The 12,198-nt window shown below is 43.1% G+C and overlaps 1 protein-coding gene across 1 annotated transcript in view; it reads left to right on the forward strand.

Moving 5' to 3' along the window:
- Positions 1 to 7,552, forward strand: part of LOC311228143 (uncharacterized protein) — a 65,338-nt gene extending 57,786 nt beyond the window's left edge. The window contains exons 9-11 of the mRNA XM_084314058.1: positions 1,887 to 1,987; positions 4,021 to 4,549; positions 6,219 to 7,552. Of these exons, the coding sequence (XP_084170184.1) occupies positions 1,887 to 1,987; positions 4,021 to 4,549; positions 6,219 to 6,370 (782 nt within the window). The 3' untranslated portion in view covers positions 6,371 to 7,552. The remainder of the gene's footprint in view (positions 1 to 1,886; positions 1,988 to 4,020; positions 4,550 to 6,218) is intronic.
- The last annotated feature ends 4,646 nt before the right edge of the window (positions 7,553 to 12,198 follow it).

Below are 12,198 nucleotides of genomic sequence, written 5' to 3' on the forward strand. Positions count from 1 at the left end.
CTTACTGGACAAAATAAATAACAAGAAAAATATGAAGTAATGTTCTAAATAATACCTCTTCTGTATTAGAAAATCCAGCTTTAAAAGATATATCTTTGTATCTTTTCAATGTAATGTAAATTATAAAACATTAACCTCACAAAGATACTAATTTAAAAGTGCACTATGCAGTTTCAGATTTGTTGCAATTAGTGTACTAAACTAATTTATTACACATAATCCTTAGAATGATTGTATCATAAGCATCTTATCAAACCAAAACATCATTTTGAGGCATCAAAATAGTTTTCAATTATTTTCTTTCTCTCTCTGTATAGCTGCATTGGGGGCAGGTGGGAGGGATTCTCTAGGATAGCGGCCAGCTTCCTGCTCATCCTCCTCTCCGCCACCACCTCTAGTTTAAGATCCTTTATTGATCCCCTTGGGGAAATTCAGGCATCATAGCAGCATGGTGGAGGGGGGAGGAGAGGTACAGGTTTGCGACTCTCACCATCGAGCTAGCCTTCCTCACTTGTTCAGTTTGTTGATGTCCCTTGAGTTGATGTAGCCCCCCCCCCCCCCCCCCCCCAGCATACCACAGCATAGAAGAGGATGCTGGCCACTGCAGACTGGTAAAATGACTGCAGCAGTCTATTCCACACGTTGAAGGATCTGAGTCTCCTCAGGAAGAATAGCCTGCTCTGTCCCTTCCTTCTGGGTTGTCCGACCAGACTAACATCGGTTCCTGACAGGCAGCGAGCGAGCGAACTGGAGACGAAATCGTGCGCGACACTGTCCTGATATGAGGCGGCGCGTGTCCGAGTGTGTCTGTGTGTGTGTGTTACTTGGAAGCACACGGGGGCAAAGCAGCCTGCGATTCTTGACCAATAAAAAGTGTTTAGGGGCGGGACTCGGCCGCGTAATCGCTCAACTAGAGACACAGCGAGCAAATATTTGAGGGGGGAATGACATCGCCGCTCAGTTCGCTGTCGCTCGCGGCAGGTCAGGATAGTCTGATTGAAACGAATACATTTTAATCACTTTCGCAATCACGCTCGCTCGCGTCGCTCTATGTCAGGAAGAAGTGTAATAAATGTTTTAGCTGTACTCCAAGGAACTTGTATGTCTCCACCATCTCCACATGTAACCAAGCAACAGTGTTTGTTTACAGCTCTCATGTGCAACACATTGTATTTCAATCTGAATACATTTAGTTCCGTTCTGATATTTTGTTCCACTGGTCGTCTCTCATAACCAGACCTCTCTTCACACTGTGTTAGGTCTGTGCCAGCAGTCCACTAGACTAGTAGGAACAACCATAGAACTATATGAGGAAACAATCATAGAACTATATGAGGGAACAACCATAGAACTACAGTATATGAGGGAATAACATCCAGTAGACTAGTAGGAACAACCATAGAAATATGTGGGGAAACAACCCTAAAACTATATGAGGGAACAACCATAGAACTATATGAGGGAACAACCATAGAACTATATGAGGGAACAACGTCCACTAGAGTCGTAGGAACAACCATAGAACTATATGATGGAACAACCATAGAACTATGAGGGAACAACGTCCACTAGAGTCGTAGGAACAACCATAGAACTATATGATGGAACAACCATAGAACTATGAGGGAACAACGTCCACTAGAGTCGTAGGAACAACCATAGAACTATATGATGGAACAACCATAGAACTACTGTATATGAGGGAACAACCATAGAACGATATGAGGGAACAACCATAGACCCCTTACCTTAAACATGACCCTGTTGTGATACATGCTCTTCAACATTCTAAATGATCTAAAAGCTTGCCAAGTGCACCCTTCAAATCTTGCTTTCCTTAAAACAACTATCTCTCTCTCTCTCTCTTTCTCTCTCTATATCTCCAGTGAGAGGAGTATTGGAAGGCAGTGAGGCTTTTTCACCAGAGGCTGTCCAACTCTTCAGCTCTCTCTCCTCCCTGCAGCCAAAGATCTTCGCTCAGCTACAGGTCAGCTACATACAGTACAGTCCTGAGCTACGACCACAGTGGCAAGCAGGACACTTAACCCCTAACTGCTCCCGATGAGCAAGTTGGCAAGCCTATGGGTTTGTGTTTCCTACTATATATTATATATAAGACATATACAGAACACATTCTGCACCACAGCACCCATATTATAACCTGACCAAACTAGGTATCCATAGTCCTCTTTACGCTGCTGATTGTGGTATAAAATGTACATAAAATATACATAACAAGTGCTTTCATGCAGTTTGAGGTTTACATTGAGAACCGAGGTGGCTATTTCAGATCAACTGGATTTAAACACACTATAACATGGAAAGACAATAAACCACACAATTAGAACATTTGCAACACTATTTGACATCTTATAAAACAACTAGAACCACACATTTTGCTGCAACGGCAAAGCATGCTGGGATGAGAGGGTGGCCAACTAAGTCTAATATTGCACTGTTTCTGTTGTGACCCTCTGTCCAACTGTCTCCAGCATTGTACTGTTACCCTCTAGCGGTAAAAAGGTCTACCACAACTGCACGAAGGACTACATTAAAGTCAATAGAGAATGCTTGAAATGAATTCCCAAAAAACACTTCCCATTGCCAAAAACATATTCCCATAATGCTCATCCTTGTGCCTCTGTCACATTATGCCCCAAAGGACAGGCTGTTCGGCCCCACAGTTTGCGTGAGATTGCGCAGATTCACACACACAGTCGTGCCCAAATTGACAATGGCAACCAAAGTTACACACACACATGGATGATGAACCTGACAATCAACACACAGCTCATGGATACAGATAGCAGCGTCTTCTCCAAATTGCCCGGCTGCCAATAATTGCTGACACTGAGCAATATCTTGCTAATTGTTTGGCTCTTCTCTTCGGAAGACCGGCCATCTGAAGGCCTCTAACACCCAACTTATGGACATGACCCAGGCTTCCAAATATGAAGACTAAAAGTTTACAGTTGTAGCCGAGTTGTGATATGGTATGGTCTAACAGTTGATATTTTAACATTTTGGTTGTAAAGGCTTCCTCTAGACTGTAGTCAAACGTGCAGCCAACTTTTAGGATGAGAACCTCTCTGTTATTCTTATTAACAATAACAACATCGGGGGTGTTTGCTGAAATATCAGAGAACAATGAATTGTCCCTACACAGATTGAGCATATGGCTTCACACTGGTGTGCTTATACAGCTTATATGTTGCAGGTGACCCTAGTGTGGAACTGACACTGTCTGCAATCAGATCCACGATCCTATCATGCATACAAATGTAGAGCCCTTTGTATGCATGACACACACACACACACACACACACACACACACACACACACACACACACACACACACACACACACACACACACACACACACACACACACACACACACACACACACACACACACACACACACACACACACACACACACACAGTAAGTAAATGACCAAGTGTTTCATGTGTGTGTCCCCTACCCAACCCCCCCCCCCCACCTCCAATGTACAGCCCCCACCCACCCACCCAACCCCACCCAACCCCACCCCACCCACCCAACCTCCTCCAATGTACAGTTTCTACGTCAAATGTATATACACTCTTTTTCTGGACACTTTTGTATCACAAACAGTACTGTATTTGCAAATCTGATATGTCATAAATGTATAGATGTAGCAGTACTGTCTATCTGTATGTCATGTATGTCATATATGTTATGATGAATTGAAAATGGGGGACCCTGATGTAAACAAGATGAAAGTCTTTCTCTGGTCTACATCCCCTTAACAATTGTATGTATTGAGCTGTACTGTACTGTACCCATTCTGCAATCTGTTAATAAAGTTTTCAATCAATCAATCAACACACACACATTCACTCACACACATTCACCCACACACATTCACCCACACACTACCGACATATAATGTCCTTGGATAAAGTATGTATAAAAGATGCCATCTTTTTTTCTCTTGACTTTCTCTTTTCCTATCTGTCTGTCTGCCTGTCTCTCTCTCAGGGTATCCAGCTGCAGTCTGTCACCACTTTATGTTCTGTGGATGACTCACTCTCTCGGGCTTCAACACCCGACCTCAGCACCACCTGTAACCCCTCCAGCACCACCCAGCCCCTCCCCCTGGACCTCCCTGACCCCCTCCCACCTCTCTCGCCTCTCTCTCCTCACCCTCCCTATCCCCTGCTCTTTGTCTCCCACGCTGGACAGCTGGAGCTCAACCCCTCTTCCTCCCCGTCTCTCTCACTCCTTCCCGCTGCACACCCTTCTCCTTCCCTCCCCTCGTCTCTCTCTCTCCACCCTCCCCACACCTCTCCCTCCCTCTCTCCCCCTCAGTCCCTCGTGGTCAGCCCCACCTCGTTCCTCCAGACCTCCAGCCCTCTAGGGGAGACCCTGGGCCTGGCCGGCCAGCAGACGGTGCTCGGCGTGGGGCAGATGGTCAGCGTTTTCGCCCTGGGGGACGGAGGGACTCACCAGATAATTCTGGAGGATGGTCAGACCATACCTGTACAGATAGTGAACACTGGGAATATTGGTGAGTGGTTATTAGTCTGACTAGCTGGGCAATCTATGGCTGTAATTTAAAAAGATGTAAGTCAGTCTGGATAAATAGCTGGCTGTCTGTTTAAGGTTTACCTTATAGTGTAATAGTGTGTAATAGTGTAATAGTGTGTAATAGTGTAATAGGGTAATAGTGTGTAATAGTGTAATAGTGTGTAATAGTGTAATAGTGTATAATAGTGTAATAGTGTGTAATAGTGTAATCGTGTAATAGTGTGTAATAGTGTAAGTGTGTAATAGTGTGTAATAGTGTAATAGTGTGTAATAGTGTAATAGTGTAATAGGGTAATAGTGTAATAGTGTATTAGTGTGTAATAGTGTAATAGGGTAATAGTGTAATAGGGTAATAGTGTGTAATAGTGTGTAATAGTGTAATAGTGTGTAATAGTGTAATAGTGTGTAATAGTGTAATAGAGTGTAATAGTGTGTAATAGGGTAATAGGGCAATAGTGTGTAATAGTGTAATAGTGTGTAATAGTGTAATAGTGTATAATAGTGTAATAGTGTGTAATAGTGTGTAATAGTGTAATAGTGTGTAATAGTGTAATAGTGTGTAATAGTGTGTAATAGTGTAAGTGTGTAATAGAGTGTAATAGTGTGTAATAGTGTAATAGTGTGTAATAGGGTAATAGTGTAATAGTGTAATAGTGTGTAATAGTGTATTAGTGTGTAATAGTGTGTAATAGAGTAATAGTGTGTAATAGTGTGTAATAGTGTAATAGTGTGTAATAGTGTAATAGTGTGTAATAGTGTGTAATAGGGTAATAGGGTAATAGTGTGTAATAGTGTGTAATAGTGTAATAGTGTAATAGTGTAATAGTGTGTAATAGAGTAATAGTGTGTAATAGTGTGTAATAGAGTAATAGTGTGTAATAGTGTAATAGTGTGTAATAGTGTGTAATAGTGTAATAGTGTGTAATAGTGTGTAATAGTGTGTAATAGAGTAATAGTGTGTAATAGTGTAATAGTGTGTAATAGTGTGTAATAGTGTGTAATAGTGTGTAAGTGTGTAATAGTGTGTAAGTGTGTAATAGTGTGTAAGTGTGTAATGGTGTAATAGTGTAATACTGTAATAGTGTGTAATAGAGTAATAGTGTGTAATAGTGTGTAATAGTGTAATAGTGTGTAATAGTGTATTAGTGTATTAGTGTAATAGTGTAATAGTGTGTAATAGTGTAATAGTGTGCTATGCGACTTGCGGGTTGTGTCATTGCACTCAGTAATATCAAGGACTCAATATCTGTCTTTTGTCTTTTTGTCTGCACGTTAGCTGTCTATCTGTCGGGCATGTTAGCTGTCTGTCTGTGTGTGTCTGGTACGTCTGTCTGGTAGGATAGTTGTCTGTCTGTCCATCAGTCTGTCTGACTTTGTCTGACTGTCCTATTGGCCAATTCGAAACAATAACACAATATGTGCAGTGGGGTTGTTTATCACACATTAGTGTATTGTGATACTTGAGTCCATGCTATTGTATTGATATGTGATGCCTAGTATTGTGATATTTTTCACTACTTTTTTGTGAAGCACAGTTTACTCTGTCTCTCTCTCTCTATTAATTTCCAATGTACAGGTGGTTCACAGCTATGACGCTTTGATTTATGTTCCGCGAATCTAACCCTCATGTTCCTTTCCCCTCTCGTCAGCTCTGACCGGGCCGGACGTCATCCAGGTGGGGGTGAGGGAGGAGGAGGAAGGGGAGCAGGGAGAAGAGGAAGAGATGAAGGAGGAGGAAGAGGAGGAAAAACACGAGCCTCCCAGCAGGACTCAGCCCAGGACACAGACCGAGTCCTTGTAGTTCTGGCCCGGCCGACCCAGCGGTAGAGCTCTTGTTATGTGTGGGACCCATTAAGAGACAGGGCCACGACCTATTTACGGGTCCCGAGCCATAATTCATGGCCTGATTCATGATTCAAATGGACGCGGGTGATCGGAAGGTAAAGGCGCCGTGTGCTTCCTGTCAGCGGCTTGTGCTTTTGTTCTCTTCTACGTTGGCATGAAGTCACCAGCTTCACACCCTGCTTCACACCCTGCTTCACACCCTCACATCCAGCCCTGGGAGCTGCCCACTACCAGCCAAGGAGGGGAACCAGAGGAGATGTCACTGCCGTCATTTGGTGTCATATCCTGTGAAAGATTGATGGTGCATTTAAAAAGACATCTCCAAACACTCCACCAGCACCGTCTGAGTGTGTGCCATACCCCCGTCTCCCATTGGGTGACTTACTGGTGACTTAAGTCAACTTTATACTTTCACTTTATTAAAGTGAAAATGTCACCGCTGTTCCATCTGAGGTGTTGCCGGTTCCGACGTAGACCAAGGAGCCTCCATTGACCGCTCCCAAAATGTAACTACCATGCGATCGGCCCACTCGCCTTGCACGATTACCCTCACTCTCGAGGGGAGGAGGGATACGTAGAACAGTCACACGGAACTATAAATGCCTGTACCACCGCAGCTAAAGAACCCATGTGGATGTTTTTCAGCCTTTAGCCTCCAATATATTAGCCTTGGGTACAGTATGACCATGGTCTGACACACGGTTTGCATCTTTTTGTTTCGGCTTTATATCTCAGCTCGCCCTCGGCAGTCATTCCAATAGCAGAGACGGCTATTTTCTGTCATTCCAAATCGACGTTCTTTTAAATTAAATAAGCATGGAAGGAAGGAAGCATGCGGTGACTCAGACATCCACAGACCATGTGAAATGAGCTTCATGTCGAGCATCAAATGAGCATCATGTTGAGCATTTCAACATTTCAAATCACTGTCCATAATGTTTGTAAATTGTTTCTGCCACTAGTTGCCATTGTATTTTTATTATCCTTTTTTTAATTCACTATCATTGTTTTGAAAATCAATAAACATTTAAGATTAAAGTAATGATCTGGGATTAGAGCTTGACTAAGCCTGGACATCCAAAACCCCAAAGGAATCTGTCCAAACCCAAGTGACAGGGTTCGTACAGTCATGGAGAAGCTGGAATAGTCATGGAAATTTGAAAACATTTAGTAAATGTCGTGGAATTTTGTTCAAAATAATAATAAAAAAAAAAAATTCTCCAGCCAATAAATAATGTGTGATGTTGTGTTTGGCTGCAGATGGATTGAGTTACCTTTGACAGAATACCATGTTTTCTGATTACATAAATCTACAGTCATAACGGGAGCTTTTGAAAATACGACCTGGTCCTGGGACATTCAAAGACGCTGTCAAATTTAACATTTGAGCATTAATTAAAGGTGCTATAGATAAAATGTCTATGTACAGTAATAATTTAAAATATATATATATATATATACTGTACATCCAGAGCTTGTAGAAAGCTGTGTAATAAAAGTATTGATTCCCCCCCCCACCCCCCAAAAATATTGGTTAATGAATTTATCATTTAAAAAAATTTTGCAGGTCCAAAATGAATGTGTTGTTTACATGTTGCAGGCATGTATCCCCTCCCTACTTCCCATTTCCTCACATGGAATGCACCTGATTGGACATGCTGGTGCTTTAGTGTGACATCTAATGGCTGAATGTTATCTATAGCACCTTTAATATCGACATCAAGAATCAAGAGGTTTATTTGTCACATACATACCAGGGCATACAGTGAAATGCGGGTGGTCATGCCCGCATCGATTGTGCACAATTTACAATTTTAACTCCGTAATTTTTATACTTAATGTATCTAAACTATACTATACAATACCTCCTTCCTTTAAAGTGACTTCCATTATTTAAAGTGACATTTTGTTTAGAGTGATTGTTTTAGCGGTTGCAGCATGAGTGTGTGTGTGTGTGTGTGTGCTCATGTGTACTTGTGAGTGGAGTGTTCAGTGTTCTGATGGCCTGGGGGAAGAAGCTGAGCCGGAGTCTCTCTGTTCTCGCAGCGTGTGTACGTAGGCGCTTGCCTGACCGCAGCAGCATGAACAGGCTGTTGTTGGGGTGGTGGGGGTCTTTCATTATTCTGCAGGCTCTGGATTTGCACCTCCTGTTATATAAGTCCTGCAGGGGTGGTAGTGCAATACCCGTAGTACGCTCTGCTTGTACCGGATCTCCTCACTTCGTAAACAAGAATACCCTGAAGACTCTGGCAGGAGCACTCATTCAAGGGTACTACGACTATGCTTGCACCTCATGGTACCAAAGCACCTCAAAGGCGCTAAAAACAAAATTACAAACATCTCAAAACAAACTGGTCAGACTACTGCTTGACCTTGCTCCTAGAACCCACCTCACCCCTGCCCACTTTGACAACCTAGGATGGCTTAGAGTAGACGACAGAGTACAGCAACTTACAATGGGCCTGGTCTACAAGATACACTACACGACCAAGGTACCCATGTACATGTCAAAATACTTCCCAAAGGTCAGTGAATACCACGATCACAACACCAGAGGGAGCTCCACAAATCATGTTAAACCCAGATTCGGCTCAAACAAGGGACTAAACACGTTTCGCAATTATGCCACATCAATGTGGAACGCACTACCCAAAGCTGTAAAGGAATGTGAATCACTACCCACTTTCAAAAACACCTACGGGAGACTGCAATTCGAAACTGGCCCCTGTAAATGTCCTAACACAACCCCCTCCAGTAAAAATGACCAAGTATGGTCTTGTCAATATTCCAATGTACAGTGTTGCTTGTACAGTTGTACAGTGTCCCCCACCCACCCCTCCTACCCAACCTCCCCCCCCCACTCCTACCCAACCTCCTCCAATGTACAGTACCCCTCCCCCCCACCTACCCAACCTCCTCCAATGTACAGTTTCTACGTCAAATGTATATACTTCTTTTCTGGACAATTTTCGTATCACAAACAGTACTGTATTTGCAAATCTGGTATGTCATAAATGTATAGATGTAGCAGTACTGTCTATCTGTATGTCATATATGTTACGATGAATTGAAAATGGGGGACCCTGACAAGACGAAAGTCTTTCTCTGGTCTGCATCCCCATAACAATTGTATGTATTGAGCGGTACTGTACTGTACCCATTCTGCAATCTGTTAATAAAGTTTTCAATCAATCAATCAAAACCACTCTCTGGAGTGCCTTCCTGTCCTGTGCCGTGCTGTTTCCAAACCAGGCAGTGATGTTTCCAGTCAGAATGCTCTCTACAGCCCCGGAATAGAAGGAGTGGAGTATCTTCCCCGATACTCTGAACTTCCTTAACTGTCTCAGGTGATAGAGGTGCTGTTTCGCCTTTTTCACCACAGAATCGATGTGTGTTGACCATGTCAGGTCCTCTGTGATGTGGACTCCCAGGTACTTGAAACTGCTCACTAGTTTTTCCACAGTGGCGTGTGTGTCCCCTGCTGTATTCTCCTAACATCGTAATTTTGTACTGTAAAATTGTACTATAGAATCATGGAATAGTGATTTGGGATGAAGTGTATGAACCTGAATAGCTTTTTGTAAACCCAAACCTGACTAAACCTAGAAATTGCTAATCATTTTCCCATAATAAATAATGATCACTGTTTTCAACTATATTTTTTAGATGTGAAGCACCTGTTAAACTGGCAATGTCACTCACTCACAGTTAGCACCTCTGGCCCTAGTGGCAGCTCATAGGCAATGTTCTTTGTCGAAGACAAGTTAGCTTTGCATGACACATTGGACCTCATTCACCAACATTGTTGTAAGTTTCCTCTTACGACAACCTTGTTGGAAGTTCGTAAGAGAAAACCTACGACAGTTACCCCCGGATTCATCAATACGTGGGGAGGTTCTCTTAACTCATTGACTGCCACGCTCTTTTCCCATCTTTACTCAATGGCGCCAGCGTTATTGACCATTTTCGCAATGTTTGCGGACCCATCGTGTGTTCTGTATTATAGCTATGGAGACAATAGTATGGCTCATTTGACAGGCATTGTTTATAGTCCAACATTGACAAACCAGTTAATTTCTTAATTAATTAATACTTTACTTTGATCGCTATTACATGCTAAACATCGCCCCTTTCCAAAATAATCCAGTCTTTTTTCATAGATTGCAAGATATGACGCGCTATATGCATTATGCCCAAATCGTTTGGGTTGCTCACCTGAAACCCCAAATACTTCCAAATCAAAGGTATATACCATATACATATGTGTCTTCACAAAATCATCTACCCCGAAACTGCAATCGTTACCAAAAGCATGTTTTAGGTCCAGTAAAATACAACACTGTGATCGGTACAAAAACAATAGGTTTGAGGCGATAAAATCTCTGAGTGATCGCTCTGTCCTGATTCCCTCTGAGGGGGAGGAGTTCTTTCAGACACTCCCCACTAAAGTGGCCCCACACTAAACTATCCCAGTTCAAAAGGTAGGCGACACTGCCACATGGCGGGATTTGATCGTCATTGCAATTCCAACGTAGGCAGCTGTGCCAGGGAGACCCAGGAAGCTCAGAGCGAGTGTTTAGAACAGGGATCAAAGGAAAAATATCAAAGGATCAAAACTTTTCTCGGGTTTGGCGGGCAAAGAGTTAAGTTGCCAAAATGATCGCAGCTGCGATCCCCTGAATGAAGTACGTCACTCAATCTCAAACTGCAAGCGCGTTCTCGTACACCTTAATTTGCATACAGACACACCCGCCAGCTTCTTATAAGGCCAGGGCCGTGTGCAAAACAGAAGCGAGAACCTCAGCATTGCATCTGTGATGTGCTGATCCCTGGCTGTATTCAACAGGTAGCGTGGAAGCGATTTGCGACGGATCAAAATTTGATTAGATTCAAATGTATTGTCATCATACAGCACACTTATTTCACTTTCACTTATCAAACTTCCGTCACATCAGAAACTCTCCAGCTCTGGCTCCTCTGTCTGTGTCTCGCTCTCACATGTTGTCTTTGTGACAAACTTGACTAGCCTGTGTTTCTGCACTCTCCCTTTACCGGGATGATAAACTAGGAAAGCGGGGCTTCCTTTGTCGTGCCCTACAAAGAGTCCTTTTTCACATCTGGACTCGAGCTTTCCTCTGTCCTGCAGGTAAGCATAACACACTGATCCAAATTGGTGCATTCTAGCTAGATTACCGGTACACTTCTTTCCTGTCAGTGCTGTATACGGGGTGGTGCCCGTGTGCTTATTAAAGCACCTGTTTCTGGTGTAAGCGGCTTCTTGCACCGCATAATGCCATAGACTCTTAGGTAAGTTACTGTCTACTAGCTTACACCTTTCAAAAAGAGTGCGCCATTCCCTCTCTGCCACTCCGTTCTGGTGTGGGGAATATGGACATGACGTCTCGTGTCTTATCTTGTTCCTTCTCAACAGTGATTGGAACTCTCTGTTTGTGAACTCGGTTCCGTTGTCGGACCTCAAGCATCTTATGTTACCATAAGGGTAGCCCTACGTCTGCCAGGAATTTCTCCGTGGCCTGGAGTGTGTCACTCTTTGCTTTGAGAAAGTAAACAAACACTGCCCCTGTGCACACATCTGTAAAATACTGTACATATCTAAAGCCTCCTATGGACTCGTTGCTTACTGGACCGGCTAGATCCGTGTTAACTAGCGCAAGTGGTACCTTTACTTTTTATGTGGGATTTCTGTTTCTCGATTGAGTAAACTTCCCCCTTTTGCACACTACACATTTTGTCAGGTCTACGCTTTTCACCTTCAATGTGTAT

Source organism: Notolepis coatsorum, assembly GCF_963971535.1.
Source record: "Notolepis coatsorum genome assembly, chromosome: 5".
Classification (NCBI taxonomy): Eukaryota; Metazoa; Chordata; class Actinopteri; order Aulopiformes; family Paralepididae; genus Notolepis; species Notolepis coatsorum.